Source organism: Mobula hypostoma, chromosome 2, assembly GCF_963921235.1.
Source record: "Mobula hypostoma chromosome 2, sMobHyp1.1, whole genome shotgun sequence".
NCBI classification, from domain to species: Eukaryota; Metazoa; Chordata; class Chondrichthyes; order Myliobatiformes; family Myliobatidae; genus Mobula; species Mobula hypostoma.
Genome location: NC_086098.1, coordinates 27,191,213 through 27,211,893, shown reverse-complemented (window position 1 = coordinate 27,211,893; position 20,681 = coordinate 27,191,213). Strand labels below are relative to the sequence as shown.

The 20,681-nt window shown below is 42.8% G+C and overlaps 1 protein-coding gene across 2 annotated transcripts in view; it reads left to right on the top strand.

The window, feature by feature from the left end:
• arhgap18 (Rho GTPase activating protein 18) overlaps nucleotides 1-20,681 on the top strand; it is a 138,262-nt gene that overhangs the window by 77,474 nt on the left and 40,107 nt on the right. For both annotated transcript variants that reach the window (XM_063034566.1, XM_063034556.1), the window contains exons 2-4: nucleotides 14,995-15,194; nucleotides 16,406-16,611; nucleotides 19,540-19,615. In XM_063034566.1, the coding sequence (XP_062890636.1) occupies nucleotides 14,995-15,194; nucleotides 16,406-16,611; nucleotides 19,540-19,615 (482 nt within the window). The remainder of the gene's footprint in view (nucleotides 1-14,994; nucleotides 15,195-16,405; nucleotides 16,612-19,539; nucleotides 19,616-20,681) is intronic.

Here is a 20,681-nt window from a genome sequence, read left to right as displayed (position 1 = left end):
GCCATTCGCAAGGTGATTTCTGCTAAAGGAGTTTTTGCTGGAGTATACCACACGGTAAAGATCATCAGCAACCTGTCATTGTGTAGCATGTGGGGAATTAAAACTGAGTGGCCAAGCAGAATGAGGGCGAAAGGTGTGGAGCTCTTCTGGTGTTACTCATCAGTTGATGCTTTTGCTTTGTAAATTGAAATTCAATATATTAAGCTAATCTTTGAGTAACGTAGCTGTTAGTGAATCTATTGTCATTGAAATCAGTAGATTAAAATTGAAATTGATTCAAAGTGGTCTGAAAATTCCATTATGCATTGCTTAATATTACACTTTGCCTCTCTCTATCCAACTATATTGATTACAACATCCAAGATGGAGTGATGTGTTACCCTAGCAATGCATTAGTTGATGTGGTGCTGCCAGAACAGATTAAGGGCATGCTGTGGTGATGAGGACACTTGGTCTCAACGTCCTTGGGCTTGAGTTGATCTCTCAGCAGTTTCTTCAGCCAGCTGCCCATAGGTGCATCAGATGAAGGACTGTCTTGATTGTGAAGCTACCTGGAGTGCCCATTGTATGGGCTCATAGAACATAGAATAGTACAGCACATTACAGGCCCCTTTGGCCCACAATGTTGTGCTGACCCTCAAACCCTGCCTCCCATATAACCCAACACCTTAAATTCCTCCATAGACCTGTCTAGTAGTCTCTTAAATTTCACTAGTGTATCTGCCTCCACCACTGACTCAGGCAGTGTATTCCATGCACGAACCATGCTCTGAGTAAAAAACCTTCCTCTAATATCCCCCTTGAACTTCCCACCCCTCACCCTAAAGCCATGTCTGCTTGTATTGAGCTGTGACGCTCTGGGGAAGAGGCGCTGGCTGTCCACTCTATCTATTTCTCTTAATATCTTGTACACCTCTATCATGTCTCCTCTCATCCTCCTCCTCTCCAAAGAGTAAAGCCCTAGCTCCCTTAATCTCTGATCATAATCCATACTCTCTAAACCAGGCAGCATCCTGGTAAATCTCCTCTGTACCCTTTCCAAGGAGGTTCCAGTACTCACATCTGAAGTAGTAAATTCAGGAGATATTTGGAAACTATTGAGTTTATGGAATCAGTAGTGTGTGTTTGTGTCCTGAATTTTGGAAGGTAAGCGTGGACAAGCAGATTGCAAACTATTTCAGGTGTAAGGTACACAAAAAATGCTGGTGGAACGCAGAGCATTTTTTGTGCCTGCTGCGTTCCACCAGCATTTTTTTGTGTGTGTTGCTTGAATTTCCAGCATCTGCAGATTTCCTTGTATCAGGTGTAAGGTGTTGACTATTGACCAAAGTATCTTATGGACCAGCCACACAAATACTGCAGACAGCATTGTAGTGTTTCAGCAAGTAACTCACCTCTTGACACTTCAAGCTCCTTTCGCCATCTACAAGGCAATAAAAATGCATTCCATTTACTTAGATGATTGCAGCACAAACAACTCTCAAGATGTTCAACACTATCCAGGACAAAGCAGCCACTTGATCATCTCTCCATCCACCAGGCTAAACATTTATTCTCTCCATCATAAAGGCTTGATACTTTCAGAGTACACCACTTACAAAATAATACTGCGATTCTGACAATGACTTCAAAACTATGACCTCTGCCACCAAGGATGGCACGGGCAAAAGGTTCATGGGAACACCACCACCTTCTGGTTGCAAAAGACTTAAGATCAAAGACATGGGAGCAGAATTCGGCCATTTGGCCCATTGAGTCTGCTCCGCATGGGGTTCTCCTCCATGCCCCTACCATTCTGACCAGGAAATATTTTTTCCATTTTTTTTTATATCATTGCTCCTAATTCCTGGGACTCCCTGCTCAACAGTACTCTGGGAGTATCATCACCACAAAGACTGCAGTGGTTCAAGAACATAGCTCACCACTGCCTTTGTCAAATAACTGGATTACCAACAACATCCAGATGCCCAGAATGGAAAAGCTGTCTAATTATAAGCATAGTTGAGATTTGTTAGAAGGGGAAACCAAATTACTCTCACTACACCTTTGGAGAGGTGCATTTCAATATTTACCATAGCCTTGAACTGCTGCTCCCAGCTTAGCTTTTCTAAAAAAACCCAAAGATTATCAATGGATCATCAACAAAGATTACTAGGGCCTGAAGTCATAATTTAAGATGCAGAGTTGATCCCGATACAAATACTTTCAGTAGTACCTCACAGTAGGGATATGGAAAGCTGTTAAACATTATTATTCTGTAAACATGAATGGTAAAACCTATTTTAAACTTCATTGTAGGTTCTGTATAGGTGTATACCTCTTTCTTTCTGTGGCACTAGATAATGCTCTTTTTCTCCTTTGGATCTAACACATATCAGGATTCGATTTCTTACCACTGATCTATGTTGTGAAATTTGTTGTTTTGAGACTACATTAAAACAACTGTAAGTTAAAAAGATAAATAGTGTTGGTACTTCATCCTTCTTAGATATAGCTACTATTGAAACAATCCAAGCAGCAGTGTTGTTGTTACAGTAATTAGCGTATTTTGTCTGACTAGACTCAGACCACCTAACTTTCCCCTTAAAGCCGTTGGAATCTAATGAGGAACATGTTGCACTAAATGCACTGTTTCATTATTTGGTGCTCTCTCTCTAAGCAGTCCAGTTCTATCACTAAACAATCTTGGCATTGAACTTTCCTATTTTACAGGACTTTGTACATTTAACACATATAACATCCAGTGGATGGTGTTCTATTAAATACATCATCCGATAACATTCATTGCTCAACTATATCTTTCTGCTGAACAGAGGTCGTAAAGTTAATTAGATCCCCGAAAGATGGTGCCCTTGGTCGCAGCGACCTCTCTGGTCCCAAACAAAGGTATAATTGTTCGTCTTTTGTGCGGTCTCAAGACCCTGCTGGATATTAAGACCATCAAGTTGTACAGGTCTGTTCCACTGGCTTGATGTCGGTGGAGCTCAACTGTTGTGCACAGTAATGCGGTTAGCTGCAGCCACTCGAGGGGAAAAACATCAGAGGTAGTGTGCGGAGGTGGTGCATCGTCCAACAAACGGTCCAAATGATTGTTTTGGATGTTTTTCTTGTAAATCCAAGTCCCTGTTGGATGTTGGTAATGTAGAATTCTGCAAGTCTGCTTCACTGGTTAATTGGTGAGACTGACAGTGGGGGAGCTGCGTAGCCGTGGTTGTTGCATAAACCCATCTCTCGTGCCACGGGGCTGTCTGTTGCAGATACCCAGGGAAGGAGATGCTGGAGCTGGTGTGGGAGCCTGTCCTGGGTTGGGAGCCGGCCCATACTGTTGGTACTGCCCCTCCATTGGTGCTGCTCTCCAGTGTTCACTCAGTGGAAGATGGGTTGGATTACATATGTCTGTGGTGCATGAGTCACATGATGAGGACTGCTTTATCATCAAACTACAGACCATGACACTCAAGGACTTGGGCTATATACTCTGTGTGTGGCATTGGGTTTTGCACTTTGTCCCCAGCGGAATGCTGTTTCATTTGACCGTCTTCATGTCCATGTTGAATGACAATTAAACAAACTGAATTTGTCCACAAGCTAACAACCAATCTTAGTCATTTTGCCGAGCTAACCATTAATTGTAATTACCAGCATTTTGTGTGCGTTGCTTGAATTAATTGTACCTGTCCTTTAAGAATGAGGCAAGTTCCACCATTACAGGTTTAGAACCTTAACACTTTTTCTTGTATTAGCCATCTATAACCATTTGAAATTTCAGGTAGTTGCCTGATTTAAGTGTGACACTTTCCTGATCAACCAAACTATATGTACTAGGAAAAAAAACTTGACGAGAGAAAATTTGTTTCTGGTGGTTCATCATGGTTCTAACTGTCCATTTATGTCCGGCTGACTCTTTTCCACTGCCATGTCTTTGCAAAATAATACAAAGTACAAAGTAAATTTAATGTCAAAGTATGTATATGTTACCATATACTACCCTGAGGTTCACTTTCTTGCAGATATCTACAGGAAAAAGGATATATAGTAGAATTTTATGAAAAACTATATATAACCAGACTGACAGACAACTAACATGCAAAAGAAGACAAAAGATGAAAATTTTTAAAATTTTTTTATCAGCAAATAAAAATAATACTGATTTAATATGTTTTTCACATCTGGTTCATATCTTTGCAAAAAGCTAGAAGCAACTCGTGCTTCCTGCCACGTTTCCAGAACTTATGCCCTTGGGGTTTCTTTAGCTTTGGCTTAAAGTTTTGTTCTGTCACATCCAGACATTTCATTGGGTTTATGGAATATAGAATGTCGCAGCACAGTACAGGCCCTTTAGCCCACAATGTTATGCTGACCTTTTAATCTACTCCAAGATCAGTCTGGTTGGCCAGCTGGTGGTGTAGCGGCATCAGCACTGGTCTTCAAGACAGATGGACCTGAGTTCAAACCCAGCCGGGTCCCAACCTGGGCAGCAGCAGTATCTGTACGGAAGAATGGCCTGGCACTCTATTTCCGTATCTTGCCATGAAAACCATATGGACCCTATGGCCCATGAGGTCATGAAGAGTTGGACTCGACTTAATGACTGTGTAGCAACCAAAGATCAATCTAACCCATCTCTCCTACATAATCCTCCATTTTTCTATCACCCATGTTTCTTAAATGCCACTAATGTATCTGCCTGTACCACCATCCCTGGCAGAGCTTTCCACGCACCCACCACCCTCTATATAACGAACGTGCCTCTGATATCCTGCCTATACTTGCCCCAATCACCTTGAAATTATGCCCTCTAATATTAGCCATTTTCACCCCAAGGAAAAGTCTTTGGCTGCCACTCAAAGTTCAAAGTAAATTCATCAAAGTACATGCATGTCACCATATACAAATGAAGGTTCATTTTCTTGTGGGTATACTCAGTAAATCCAATAATGATAATTGAATCAATGAAAGACCACACTAACAGGGCAGACAATCAATGTGCAAAAGACTACAAGCTGTGGATGGAAGGAAGGGAAGAGAGGAATAATCCTTAAAAGTGAGCCCATAGGAACCATTCAATGGTGGGCAAGTGAAGTTATCTCCTTTGGTTCAAGAGCCTGATGGCTGAGGAATAATAACTGGTCCTGAACTTGGTGGCGTGAGTCCTGAGGCTCCTGCACCTTCCTGATGGCAGTAGCGAAAAGAGAGCGTGTCCTGGGTGATGGGGATCCCTGATGATGGATGCCGCTTTCCTGTGACAATGCTCCGTGTAGATATGCTGTATTGTGGAGAGGGCTTTGCCCGTGATGGACTGGGCCACATCCAGTACTTTTTGTAGGAATTTCTGTTCAAGGACATTGGAGATTCCATACCAGGCTGTGATGCAGCCAGTCAATATACTCCCCACCACACATCTGTAGAAGTTTGTCATAGCTTTAGGTACCATGCCAAATCTCTGCAAACTCCTAAGGAAGTAGAGGTGCTGCCATAATTGCACTTATGTGAAGGGCCCAGGACACATTCTCTGAAATTATAACACCGAGGAATTTAAAGATGTTGGCCCTCTCCACCTCTCATCTCCTGATGAAGATTGGCTCATGGACCTCTGGTTTCCTCTTCCTGAAGTCAGTAATCATCTTGGTCCTGCTGACATTGTGGCATCTCTCAGCCAGATTTTCAATCTCCCTCCTATATGCTGATTCATCACCATCTTTGATTTGGCCTACAACAGAGGTGTCATCAGCAACTAGGCCTCAATATATGCCTTTTATCACCTTGTACACATCTGTAGAGTCACCTCTCATTCTCCTTTTGTTCCAGAGAGAAAGGTCCTAGCTCACTTAGCCTATCCTCACTGTCTTATGAGGATGTGTTAAGTGAGCTAGGGCTTTACGCTCTGGAACAAAGGAGAATAAGAGATGACTCTATTGAAGAGGATAGATTGAGAACCTATCTTCATAAGGCAGTGAGGATGAATTGAGTTAACTGCACTCATCTTACTCATTATACTCTGGAATTTAGAAGACTGAGAGGGGATCTTATTGAAACATATAAGATTATTAAGGGATTGGACACGCTGGAGGCAGGAAGCATGTTCCCGCTGATGGGTGAGTCCAGAACCGGAGGCCACAGTTTAAGAATAAGGGGTAGGCCATTTAGAACGGAGTTGAGGAAAAACTTTTTCACCCAGAGAGTGGTGGATATATGGAATGCTCTGCCCCAGAAGGCTGTGGAGGCCAAGTCTCTGGATGCTTTCAAGAAAGAGATGGATAGAGCTCTTAAAGATAGCGGAATCAAAGGTTATGGGGATAAGGCAGGAACTGGATACTGATTGTGGATGATCAGCCATGATCACAGTGAATGGCGGTGCTGGCTTGAAGGGCCGAATGGCCTACTCCTGCACCTATTGTCTAGTATCTTGTGAACCTTTGTTTTCTATTACATGGCATATCTCGAAGTTCAGGTTAGTTTCTTGAAGCAAGCTTTCTTGTGGAATTCCAAACATTGTCCAATGATGAATCATATGGTTCCCAGCATCCTGCCTTTTGTGAACTTGAACCTCTCAGACAGAATGGTTTCTTGTGTGGCTGCCGGTAGCTGTATTGATGAAACTTCCCATGTGCTACATTGCATTTCACTCCCTCTTCAGCGCAGTCCTATCCAAGTGGAATAACCCACAAGCTTCTGCCCTGTCCCTACCCAGAGTTACTCCATTCCTACCTCTAGCATACTAAGTTGACTATCTTCCACTTTTCTACAGTACTTCCATTTTGCATTTTGTGAGCTTGTGAGAGTAATCATAATGCACAATTAAGTTTTTGTTCTTCAGAACAACGATTGGTTTGTGTCATCTCAATCAAGCATTCCACGTATTGATTCATCTTAAATTATAGAGTAGAGCCCAGGTGTGCTACAAATCAACATTGACTTTGGTTCCTTAAGGTTGTTTTAGACCATAAGACATAGGAACAGAATTAGGCCATTTGGCCCATCGAGTCTGCTCTGCCATTCAATCATGGTTGATCCTTTTTATTTCTCCTCCTCAACCCCAGTTCCTAGCCTTCTCCCTTTGATGCCATGTCCAATCAAGAACCTATCAATCTCTGCCTTAAATACACCCAACGACCTGGCCTCCACAGCTGCATATGGCAACAAATTCACCACCCTTTGGCTAAAGAAATTTCTCCGCATCTCTGTTTTGAAAGGGCGCCCTTCTATCCTGAGGCTCTGCCCTCTTGTCCTAGACTCTCCCACCATGGGAAGCATCATTTCCACATCTGCTCTGTCTAGGCCTTTCAACATTCGAAAAGTTTCAATGAGATCCCTGCCCTCCCCCACCATCCTTCTGAATTCCAGTGAGTACAGACCCAGAGCCATCATACGTTCCTTGTATGATAAACTTTTCATTTCTGGAATCATCCTTGTGAATCTCCTCTGGATCCTCTCCAATGCCAGCCCATCTTTTCTAAGATGAGGGCCGTAAAACTGTTCACAATACTCAAGGTGAGGCCTCACCAGTGCCTTATAAGGCCTCAGCATCACATCCTTGCTGTTGTATTCTAGACCTCTTGAAATGAATGCTAACATGGCATTTGCCTTCCTCACCACTCACTCAACCTGCAGGTTAACCTTTCAGCCAGGGGTGGTAATGGGGATAAGCTCCCACTACCTATTAAATTCTCCTAATGCCATGCATCTAAAATAGCCTCTGACAACCAAGTCCAGCTCCTGGCTTTCATGTGTGGCTTGGCTACTAATCTAGGTAGAACCATTTCTACTGACAGGAGATGGGGCAAAGGTGGGTTTCTGGTGCCTTACAACCTGTTGCTTTGGGCAGATGGGGCTCATCAGTCATGGTTGGCAGCTCACCTAGGAGAAGGAAAGCAGATCTAAAACCTCCGCTGACTTGTGGCTGTACTCACTCATGGCGAAGGCTTCCGGAGTAAACACTGAGGAAAAATCCTGAGCTGGAGTCCCAAAGGCAGTCCTACATTAAGTTCAACGCTGACTGGTGACTCTGCTGGTACCAAACTGTATCAGTCTCTGCCATTCCGTTGGATTCATCAGCTGCATAGAGAGGTGAAGCCTGCTACATGGACGACAGCTTGCTCTCCATATTGTACCACCCTGGCTTGGGTATCATGGAGTCCACATGGATGGAAGGACCATGGTTGACTCAACCAACGGAGAGCCTCAGACATTTGAATTTTATTTAAAATGAAATGAAGTAACCATATTAAACGTCAGGGATACAAGCAGTTTATAGGCAGTTCTATTTGCTGTTTTCAGAGATATTTACTCCAGAACTCTGTGGAATAAGTAAGTAAACAGATGTTACCCATGTGACCTCACTCTCCATGCAACAGTAATTACTTGGTGACCCATGGTTCCTTTTACAGTTCAGTTGGCTGTGGGCTCAGCGACAGGGCCAGCAGGAGGAGAAAAGAAAGCAGGAAACTGAAGATCTCAGGGGAGTTCAGGATTGGGGACTGATTCAAAGTTCAAAGTAAATTCATTATCAGCATACATGTATGTACAGAGCTAGTGTTCTGTTCTGGGATGTGGGATTTCCAGGACACTTCCAGCTTCCCTGATGGCCACATCTGCAGCCGGTGCAGGAGATGCAGCTCCTTATAGACCGTGTTAGGAAGCTGGAGCTTGAAGCTTGATGACCTTCGGCTTGTTAGGGGAAAGTGAAGCGGTGATAGACGGGAGCTATAGGGAGGTGGTCACCCCAAGGCAACAGGAGACAGATAAATGGGTGACTGTCGTGAGAGGGAGGGAGAACTTCAGATAGTGGAGAACACCCCCTGTGGCCATTCCCCTCGGCAATAACTACTCCATTTTGAGTACTGTTGGTGGTGATGACCTACCTGGAGAAGCAACAGTGACTGTGCCTCTCGCACTGAGTCTGGCCCTGTGGCTCAGAAGAGTAGGGAACTGAAGAGGGTGGCAGCAGTAATAGGGGACTCTATAGTCAGGGGGACAGATAAGCGATCCTGTGGACATGAAAAGGAAACACGGATGGTAGTTTGCCACCCTGGTAATAGAGTCATGATGTTTCTGGATGCGTCCACAATATCCTGAAAAGGCAGGGTGAGCAGCCAGAAGTTGGAGAGGGTACACAGAAGATTCACTAGAATGATTCGGGGAATGAGAGGGTTAACATATGAGGAACGTTTGTCCGCTCTTGGACTGTATTCCTTGGAGTTTAGAAGAATGAGGGGAGCCCTCATAGAAACATTTTGAATGTTGAAAGGCATGGACAGAGTGGATGTGGCAAAGTTGTTTCCCATGATGGGGGAGTCTAGTACGAGAGGGCATGACTTAAGGATTGAAGGGCGCCCATTCAGAACAGAGATACGAAGACATTTTTTTAGCCAGAGGGTGGTGAATCTATGGAATTTGTTGCCACGGGCGGCAGTGGAGGCCAAGTCATTGGGTGTGTTTAAGGCAGAGATTGATAGGTATCTGAGTAGCCAGGGCATCAAAGGTTATGGTGAGAAGGCGGGGGAGTGGGACTAAATGGGAGAATGGATCAGCTCATGATAAAATGGCGGAGCAGACTTGATGGGCCGAATGGTCCATCCGAATGCTCCTTTGTCTTATGGTCTAAGTTGTGGTACATATTGGTACCAACGACATAGATAGAAAAAAGGAGGAGGTCCAGAAAAAAGTATGCGGGGAGTTTGGAATGAAGCTGAGAAGCAGGATTTTAAAAGTAGTAATTTTGGGATTGAGTGAGGATAGGAATAGAATGAGGTGGGCAGATAAATGCGTGACTGAAGAATTGGAGCAGGGGTCAGGGATTCAGATTTCTGGATAATTGGGACCTCTTCTGGGGCAGGTGGGACCTGGACAAAAGGGACCGATTGCACTTGAATCTGAGGGGAACCAATATTCTTGCGTGCAGATTTACTAGAGCTGTTGGGAGTGGTTTAAGCAAATATGGCAGAAGGATAGGAACCAGGATGATAGAGCTGAGGATAAGCCAGCAGGTTTACAAGTAGCTGATGGGTGTAACATGAATGTAAGGAAGAACAAGCCAATGATTGGGAACAAATGCAGACAGAGCATAGAGTTAAATTGTACCTAGAGGCAAAATTCAAAAGGGTGAAGAAGGCAGGACGGAAGGTGCTGTATTTAAATGCACATAGCATTCAGATTAAGTTAGACAAACTCGTGGTGCAATTAGAGATTGGTCAGTATGACGTTGTGGGCATCACTGAGTCGTGGCTGAAAGAAGGCCATAGTTAGGATGTAGTTTGTATCGGAACGACAGGCTTGAAGGCATAGGCGGTGGTGTGGCTATGTTGGTTAGAGGTGGAATTACATCTTTAGAAAGAGGAGACATAAGGTCAGAGAATGTTAAATCTTTGTGGGTTGAGTTAGGAAACTGCAACGGTAGAAAAACCATTATGCACATCATATATAAACCTCCACATAGTAGCCAAGGTGTGGGATTGAGACTGCAAAGGGAGCTGAAAAATGCATGCAATAAGGGTAATGACATAATTATAGTGGAGGACTTCAAAATGCAAGGAGGTTGGGAAAATCAGTGGTTGGTGTCGGATTGCAAGAGAGGGAATTTGTTGAATGCCTACGAGATGGCTTTTTAGAGCAGCTTGTGCTTAAGCCTATTCAGGGAAAGGCCATCTTAGATTGGGTGTTGTGAGATAACCCATATACCTTATTAGGGAGCTTAAAGTAAAGGAACCCATAGGAGGCAGTGATCATAGTATGACTGGATTCCTACTGCAGTTTGAGAGGGAGAAGTGCTGTATCACACATGTATCTGTATCATAATGGAATAAAGGGAATAAGAGAGGAGCCTGCCCAGGTGGGTTGGAGGAGGATACTGGTGGGGATGATGGCAGAACAGAGATGGCTGAAGTTTCTGGGAATAGTTCACAATGCGCAGGATAGATATGTCCCACAGAGGAAGGAGTCCTCAAATGGCAGGGGCAGGCAACTGTGGCTGACAAAGGAAGTTAAGGACTGCATAAATACCAAGGAAAGGGTATATAAGGCAGCAAAAGTGAGTGGGAAGTTGGATGATTGGAAAACTTTTAAAAATCCAATAAAAAGTAACTAAAAAAGCTCTAAGAAGGGAAAATATGAACTATGAGGGGAGACTAGCCAATAATATAAAGCAGGATACTAAAAGTGTTTTCAGTTATATAAAGAGTATAAGGGAGGTGAGAGTTGATATTTGACCACTGGAAAATGATGCTGGTGAGGGACAAAGAAATTGCAGATGAACTTGATAAGTATTTTGCATCAGTCTTCACTGTGGAAGACACTTGCAGTGTGCCAGATGTCCGTGAGTGTCGAGGAGCAGGACTGAGTACCATTGCTATTACAAAGGACAAAGTGCTAGGTAAACTGAAAGGTCTTAAGGTGATTAACTCACCTGCACCAGATGGATTACATCCCAGAGTCCTGAGAGAAGTGGCTGAGGAGATAATGGATGCATTGGTCATGATTTTTCATAAATCACTTGATTCTGGCATCGTCCTGAGGGACTGGAAGATTGCAAATGTCACTTCTTTAAGAAGGAAGGAAGGCAAAAGAAAGGAAATTATAGGCCTCTTAACCTAGCCTCAATGATTGTGAAAGTGTTGAAGTCTATTATTAAGGATAATGTTTCAGGGTACTAGAAACTAATGATAAATTGAGTCAAAGTCAGCATGGTTTCTGTAAAGTGTGGACAGAGGATGTCATTTACTTGGATTTTCAGAAGGCGTCTGATAAGGTGCCACACATTAGGCTGCTTATGATAAAATCCTATGGCGTTACAAGAAAGATATTGGCATTGATAGAGGAATGGCTGACAGGCAGGAAGCAGCTAGTGGGTATAAAAGGGGCCTTTTCTGGTTGGCTGCCAGTGACTAGTGGTGTTCCTCAGGGGTCAGCATTGGGACTGCTACTCTTCACCTTCTATGTCAATGATTTGGATCATGGAATTGATGGCTTTGTGGCGGAATTTGTGGATGATATGAAGATAGGTCTATGGTTAGGTAATGCTGAGGAAAAAATGCACTTGTAGCAGGACTTAGACAAATTGGAAGAATGGGCAAAAAAGTTGCAGATGGAACACAGTGTTGGGAAATAAATGGTAATGCATTTTGGTGAAAGGAACAATAGTGTGGACTATTATCTAAATAGGGAGAAGGTTCAAACATCAGAGGTGCAGAAGAACTTAGGAGTCCTCGTGCAAGACTCCCAGAAGGTTAATTTACAGCTTAAGTCTGTGGTAAAAAAGGCAAATGCAATATTAGCATTTATTTCAAGGAGATAATGCTGAGCCTTTATAAGACACTGGTCAGGCCGCACTTGGAGTATTGTCAACGGTTTTGGACCCCATACCTCAGAAATGATATGTTGTCATTGGAGAGGGTCCAGAGGAGGTTCGCAAGGATGATTCCAGAAATGAAGGGGTTAACTTACGAGGAGCATTTGGCAGCTTTGGGCCTGTACTCACTGGAATTTAGAAGAATGCGGGGGGATTTCATTGAAATCTACCGAATGTTGAAAGGGCTAGATAGGGTGGATGTGGAGAGGGTGTTTCCTATGGTGGGCGTATCCAGAACTAGAGGGCACAGCCTCTGAGTTGAGTCGCGATCCTTTAGAACAGAGGTAAGGATGAGGTTTTTTTAGCCAGAGAGTAGTGAATCTGTGGAACGCTCTGCCACAGACTGTGGTAGAAGCCAAGTCCATGCCTATATTTAAGGTGGAAATTGATCGTTTCCTGATCAGTCAGTGCATCAAAGGATATGGTGAGAGGGCGGGTATATGTGGTTGAGTGGGGTCCAGGATCCTCCATGATAAAATGGTGGAGTAGACTCCATGGGCTGAATGGCCTAATTCTGCTCCTATGTCTTATGGTCTTGTGGTCTTGTGTCACCATACACTACCTGAGATTGTTTTTCTTATGGGCATTCACAATAAGTACAAAGAAACAAAGAAATATATCTGGAAGTTTTCTGAACTTTCCACAAAAGGTTGTGTGTATCGCCAATGCCATCTTAACAGGGATGAGGGGTCTTGGAGTCACGTTGGTGGTGAAAATAGATTAGTGGAGTTGAGGTAGTCATCTGATGCCATGAATTGGGTGAAGCATGGAAATATGGATGAAGAGTTAGATGCAGAGGAACTTGCATCTCAGATCCAGCTGTGCACATTTCTTCTTAGCTGCCAGGTTTCCCTTGTCGAGGGAAATCTAACCAGCCAGAGTTCAGTTTGAAATGTGACACAGAGCTTCAATGTAATGTTTAAATAATTGAACTGCCTTCTAACTTCGCATGGTCCCAGAACATATCCTCCACAGTCAAGAAAGTTCACCAGCACCTTTACCTTCTGAGGAGGCTAAAGAGTGCTAGGCTATGCACATCAATACTCAAGACCTCAAACAAGAGAAAATCTGCAGATGCTGGAAATCCAAGCAACACCAGCAGGCCAGGCGGCCCCTGGGAAGAGAGTACAGGTGATGTCTCGGGCAAATACTCACGACCTTCTATGTGTGTGCAGTGGAGATCATCCTAACATGCTGCATTACTGTGCGGTACAGAAACTGCATTTGCAGCAGGCAGGAGGGCTCTACAACTGCTAGTCAAAACTGTCCAATGCATCACGGCACTGGCCTAGTCGCCATCAAGGACACTTATACAGAAAGGTCAGCAGTGTTGCGATGGATCCCACCTATGCTGCTTATGGACTTGTAGTCCCACTCCTGTCAGGGAAGAGGTTACACAGGACTTATGCTAGTTACTTCCCCCTAGCTACCTGGCTAGTCAATACCTCCACCCATTAACATACCCCACCACCACCTCATACACATCACTTTAAGCATAAAGAACAAAAAAAACCTATAAATATAAAGGCAAACTGATAAATGATGTACGAGGACCTGTTATATACATTAGACAGATTGTACATATATCACTATATGTACATACAATCTGTCTAATGTATATAACAGGTCCTCGTACATCATTCATAGGAAGAGGCGCAGTCGACGTTTCAGGCTGCTTGGCCTGCTGCGTTCACCAGCAACTTTGATGTATGTTGCTTGAATTTCCAGCATCTGCAGAATTCCTGTTGTTTACGTTGTCCTCGTACATCATTTATCAGTTTGCCTTTATATTTATAGGTTTTTTTTGTTCTTTATGCTTATCGTGTTTTTATGCTCCATCTGATCCAGAGTAACCATCATTTTTGTTCTCCTGTACACTTGTGTGAAGAATGTCAATAAACAATCTTGAATCTTTAAAAGGAACAGGTTTTTACCCTGTTTCTCCTAAAATAAAGTTTCACATTTGCTACATTTATTTATTTATCATTGAGATACAGCACGAAGAGTCCCATTTGAGCCGTGCTGCGTAGCAATCCCCCTATTTAACCCTAGCCTAATCATGGGACAATTTACATTGACCAATTAACCTACCAACCGGTACGTCTTCGGACTGTAGGAGGAAACCGGAGCACCCGGAGGAAAACTGTGAGGAAACTCACGCACTCGCGGGGAGAACATACAAATTCCTTACAGATAGCGGCAGGAATTGAATCTGGGTTGCCTGTACTGTAAAGCATTGTGCTAACCACTACACTGCTGTGCCCACTCAATACCTTCCACCTTTCAAAACCTAAATTCCGTTACAGTCGCAAATCTGAATGATAGACGGTGGTTGATGTTTGAACCTTGAAGGATGAATACTTTTTCAGTGTTAACTTCTACTTTTGTTTTCTCCCAATCTTGTATTTTGGCGCATTTTTCTGATTTTTTTCCACTCCTTTACCATATTCACAAATCAAATCCAATATGTATAATTTATTAAAATTGCATTCTTCTATGTACAAGAAACAAAACTGTAATGGTTCTGACAAAATTCATTGAATTTCAGCTACATTTCCTTAAGGTGAACCTTGTAATCAAAAGATATACTAAGTAAAATGTTGATGTTGTAAGGAACAGCTCGTTTAAGTCTTATGTTCTTTGCTTCATAGCCGAAGATGTGGACAATATAAAATGAACCAAGTACATTCCAAGAACAGTATGGAGAAGCCTCACTATGAACGGTCCTGCTCCCAGGACTCCCTGGATGAACTCTCAATGGATGACTACTGGAGTGAACTAGAACACATCCAAAAAACCCGGGAAAATGTCCCAGAAGAGCAAGAAGAGGTGGCTATTAAAGTACCTGATGGTGCGTGAAATCCATTGATAGAATTCCTATTGTGTATTACTGTATCTAAATGATTTTTTTTCAGAAAAACAACTAGTTAAGTGTATTTCAGACAAGATTTCTTCTATTCTCACTGTAGTGGCCAATTCTAACTCAACTGAATTCCCACTGCTGGTGACCCCCCCCCCCACCCCACAGATTTGTTATACTTGTGCGGCACACCCTCAACTCCAGTAATGATTGTTCCAAAAACTGAAGATTTGTAATTGATCCGTTATTGGCAATTAGCAAACATACACAATCTTGAAGCGATGAAACCTGGGCATACTCAAGTCTAAGTTGAGCCTAACAAAAGATACGACATTGGTTAGCCCCCAGTGCTAAATAAAACTTGCGCAAATAAAGGTATGAATATGTAACTTATTCCCTTTGCTTTTACCATAACCCCCACTCATGTTACTAGTTACCATAATAAATGCACAACACAGAATACAGTGCAGATAGAGAACAGATGCATGACTCCTGCACTCATATAATGAGGCTGAAAATAGCCAGAGACTAAATTATCAATATAACATCAAAATTCACTGTATTACATGTGTGTCCATTTGAATAGAATTTTAACAATTAAAAGGTTGGTCAGAAGATTCCATGGAAGCCCACTCCCTGATTACAAGTGCAGTGGAATGTGAAAAGGGCCTTTTTCAAATCTTAAGCAAGTGTCCATTTGTGAAGGGATACAAGTATGTACTACAAGTTGAATTGATCACTATTTGTAGTGGGAGCTCCAAAGGTGTACAGGAGATATTGGAGATCCTCCGTGGGCTTCTTCAATAGATCAAAATATGAGACAATCTGCAGTTGATAGAAACACATTTTTGTTTTAGGAAATACATTTGAAGCAATTGTGTTTTCATTACTGATCCTTAAAATCTGCCGTTTTAAATGCTCAAATCTGAAAGACAAAATATTTGATTTCATGATACTAGCAGATCAATACTTGGCTTCATAATACTATCAGATCAATACTTGGCTACCTTCTGAGTATCCAGCCGGAAGAAGAGCCGCTAAATAAATAAATGCCTTTGGGTCTCAATGCAAAAATGCTCAGGCCAGTTGCTTCAAATTCTAGCTTTAAGTAGTAATGAAGTGATGTCTTATTTTTTTAATATAAGATTAATTGTTACCGCTGGTCTTTGATAGTATTTTTTTCCTCCTCTATTTCTGTGTAGAAGGGGAGGTGGAGGCAAAATGGCTGAAGGATGCGGGCCTTTCGGGGTTGGTCAGTGGAGATACCCAGGAGAGCATCACGCTACTGTCCACCCTGACCCGTACCCAAGCAGAAGCTGTTCAGAGAAGAGTTGAAACATTTACAATGACAATGAGGAAAAGGAATAAGCAACCAATCCCTGACGTCCGAGACATCTTTAGTCAGCAGGTAAGAACGTACATACTCTTTAGTAGAGTCTAACGAAGCGGACATCTGATTCTTTAAAGGTCTGCATATCATAGAGCTTAGAGCAGTTCAGCACGTTACAGGGCCTTTGGCCCATGATGTTGTTACCAACCTTTTATCTTATTCCAAAGATCATCCTAGCCCCTTCCCCGTTGCTCTTCATTTTTCGTTCATCTGTGTGCCTGTTTAAGAGTCTCTTAAATGTCCCTAATGAATCTGCCTGTACCACCACCACTGGCAGGACATTCCATGCACCTACCGCTCTGGGTATATATATAAAAGATAAATAAATCTCTGACACCAACTCTCTACTTTCCTCTAATCACCTTAAAATTGTGCCCCCTCGTAGTAGTCATTTGCACCCTGGAAAAGTCTCTGGCTGTCCAAAGGTTTCAAAGGTACATTTAATGTCAGAGAAATGTATGCAGTATACATCCTGAAATGCTTTTTCTTCGTGACCATCCACGAAAAACAGAGGAGTGCCCTCGAAGAATGAATGACAGTTAAATGTTAGAACCCCAAAGCCCCCCCTCGCACGCGTAAGTGGCAGTAAGCAACGATCCCCCCTAACCCCACCAGTAATGAAAAGCATCAGCACTCACCACTGAGCACTCAGGCATGAGCAAAGCAACAGCAAGGACACAGACTTGCAGTACTCCAAAGACTATTTGTGGTATTGGCCATACCACAGGCTCTCTTTCTCCCTAATAAGGGAGAAAGAGGTATCTCTATTTCACAGCGAGAGGGGAGACATGACAAACAACTTGCTGGTTTATGATGTTAAAAATCCGTTGCATCGCTTTTTCCGAGCTCTGTGCCCAACGATCTCGGGTCTCTTCCATCTCCCACGACACACTGATCTCCTGCCCGGACACCGACCTCTGATTTCCCCCCCTGCCCTCCCCCAGGTCTCCAGAGCCATGAAATCTCTGACCTCCGAAGGCGAGCGGAGGTGTTAGGCTGTGCCCTTGGTGTGCCAAATAACGGCCAGTTGTGAAACCCCGAGAACGGGTTCCATTCCCGCAAAGAGCCGTAGTTCACGTATAACTGCAGGCCAGGGTCTTCAAAAGAACCCTGAAAGGGAAAATGGAGATATTAAAGATGGAAATAGAGCTGTTTCCAAAGATCTGTTTCCACTCTACCTATGCCTTTTATTATCTTGTCTGTTTGTTAAGTCTACCATTTATTGTCTCCCAGTTTCCCCCGGGATCAATAAAGTTTGACTATGACTATGACTCTGACTGTCTATCATCAAGTCACTCCCCACCTTTTTCCCTCCATAAAGAATAGCCTTAGTTTGGCAAACCTATTGTCACATGACACACTATTTAATCCAGTCAGCAACCTGGTAAATCTCCTCTGCGTCCCCTCTGAAGCTTCCATATCCTTCCTATAAGGAAGTGACCAGAACTGAATACAATACTCCAGCTATGGTCCAACCAGAGTTTGATAGAACTGCAACATTACCTCGCAGTTCTTGAACTCAGTCCCCTGACCAATGAAGACGAGCCCTCCGTATGCCTTCTTAACCTCGCTATCGACTTGCTTGGCAGCTTTGAGGCATCAGTGGATGTGGGATCCAAGGTCACTCTGTTCCTCCACACTGTTAAGCATCCTACCATTAACCTTGTACTCTGCCTTCAAGTCCGACCTATTGGAGGGTATCACTTCATGCTTTTCTGGATAGAACGCCATGGAAGATTTGTTTAAGAAGAGTCTAATACTGCCAACTCTCTACCTCTATAAGGAGACAGGATAATTAAGTAGGCCTTGTAGTTTGGAGGTAGGCATTTTATGGGGGGAATGGAGGAAAAAGTGTCTGTTATGATTCTTATTGCCGTACATGGATCACTTTCTAATTCTCTTCCTTCAGTGAGTACTGTGAAACTTCCTAGAGGTGTGCATTTTTGCCACTGGCAGCATTTCAATAGGAGTCCTGCCAGCATCCTACCAAAGGTCAAAGAGAGAACATGCACGCGCAAAGAATATTCCTTAATGGCATGGTCTCCATAACAAAATCAAATGCAGGAAGATAAACATTCAAAGCAGAAGGAAATTGGAGGTGGTGAGAGAAGCAGATGGGGAATGGCAGGCAATCTTTGTTTCCTTCTCTTTAATTGCCTACAGTGGACATTCAGTGCAGTTTAATTACACCCAGAGGTATTAACGACAGAGGATTCGTAAAACAATTTACATTAAATACAGCGTGTGAAGATTGATTACATTATCTTATACAGTTGATTGGTACTTATTTATAATTGGTCAATTTATTTAAAGGGAACAGAATTCATATGGAATTCTTGTTTTGCAGAACAGTACTATTTTTAATCACATCATCTACAGTTGCACAGAATAGAAGCAGGCTCTTTGACCTACCTTGTTGATGCTGACCACAGTGTCTATCTGAGCTAGTCCCACTTGTCTGCATTTGGGCCATATCCCTATCTACATAGCTGTCCAAATGTCTTTCAAATGTTGAATTTGTATCTGTCTTTACAGCTTGTTTCTGACAGCTCATTCCATAAGCCAAGCACTCTCAGTGGAAAAAGTTGCCCTTCCCCCCCCGGCCCCTTTTTAATCTTCTCCTCTCACTTAAATCTGTTCCCTCTAGTTTTAAACTCCCCATTGAAAAAAGACTTTGATCATCTATATCCCACAACATTGAATATCCTACTGCCTTTCCACACACAAGACAGCCATTGGCTCATCCTGCAGTTGCCAAAGAAAATCTTGTCCTTTATTTTGTTATAGTTTTTTCTTCACAGCTACCCTGCCATCTCATTTCCTCCTTTTATCCTTCCGCTGGGGAGAGAATAAAGTGAACCCATAAACACTGATAAGCTAAATATCTGTTAACTGTGGCTGAGTTGTATTCAGTATCATGAAAAGTATTCCTGTGTGGACTTTTAGGTCTCAAGATCAAGTGAAGCTTCAGCTGTTCGACCTGATGAAAGTGAAATGGGCGAAACCACTGATAAACTGGAAAGTATGACGTGTATTTTACAACATATAAGGGTTATTGTTTTATATTGGCTGATTTTGTTACTTATTTTTTAGTTACAATCTTTGAACTAAATGAGAAAATACTCCATCCACTCTTGCTCTTTTACTGATCTTTCTTTGAACCATTATTCTGCTAAAAAATCATTAATCTCAAACAGGTTCTGTCTATCTATGTGAAAACTTCCCATCTATTGAGTGTTTCCGGCATCTTTTTTGTGTTCCAATGGATTACATTCAGCTAGGATTTTTGTTAATTATCAATCAGCTAATTACTTTAATTACTGTGCTGGCACGTGGCCAAGTGGTTAAGGCATTCATCTAGTGATTCGAAGGTCGCTATTTCGAGCCTTGGCTGAGGCAGCGTGTGTGTCCTTGAGCAAAGCACTTAACCACACAGTGCTCTGTGATGACACCTGTGCCAAGCTGTATGGGCCCTAATGCCCTTCCCTTGGACAACATCGGTGGCGTGGAGAGGGGAGACTTGCAGCAATGGGCAACTGCTGGTCTTCCATACAACCTTGCCCAGGCCTGCACCCTGGAAACCTTCCAAGGCGCAAATCCATGGTCTCATGGGACTAACGGATGCCTATAATTACTTTAAAAGGCCAAGCATTTAACATTTTAGTTATAAGATGTGCTCTGCAATTATTAACGAACCATTTATTTGTTTCTAAATTTCCACAATTACAAAGTTATTCATTTTGTTGTGGCTGTGTGATTTTAAAAAAAAGAATGTAAACCTGTTGAATGTCGTGCTTCAAAAGGACTGCATATGATACAGACATTTTAATGTAAGTTAATTTTTTGCTTGCAAATGTTTTGTCTATCTTTGTAACGCGGAGAGGCTAAAAAACAAAGGTTAAATATTGCAATCACAGACCAGAGAAAATCTGCAGATGCTGGAAATCCGAGCAACACACACAAAATGCTGGAGGAACTCAGCTTTTTTTCCCTCTAGTCCTGCTGAAGGTTCTCGGCTCAAATCATCAACTGTACTCTTTTCCATAGATGCTGCTTGGCCTGCAGAGTTCCTCCAGCATTTTGTGCGC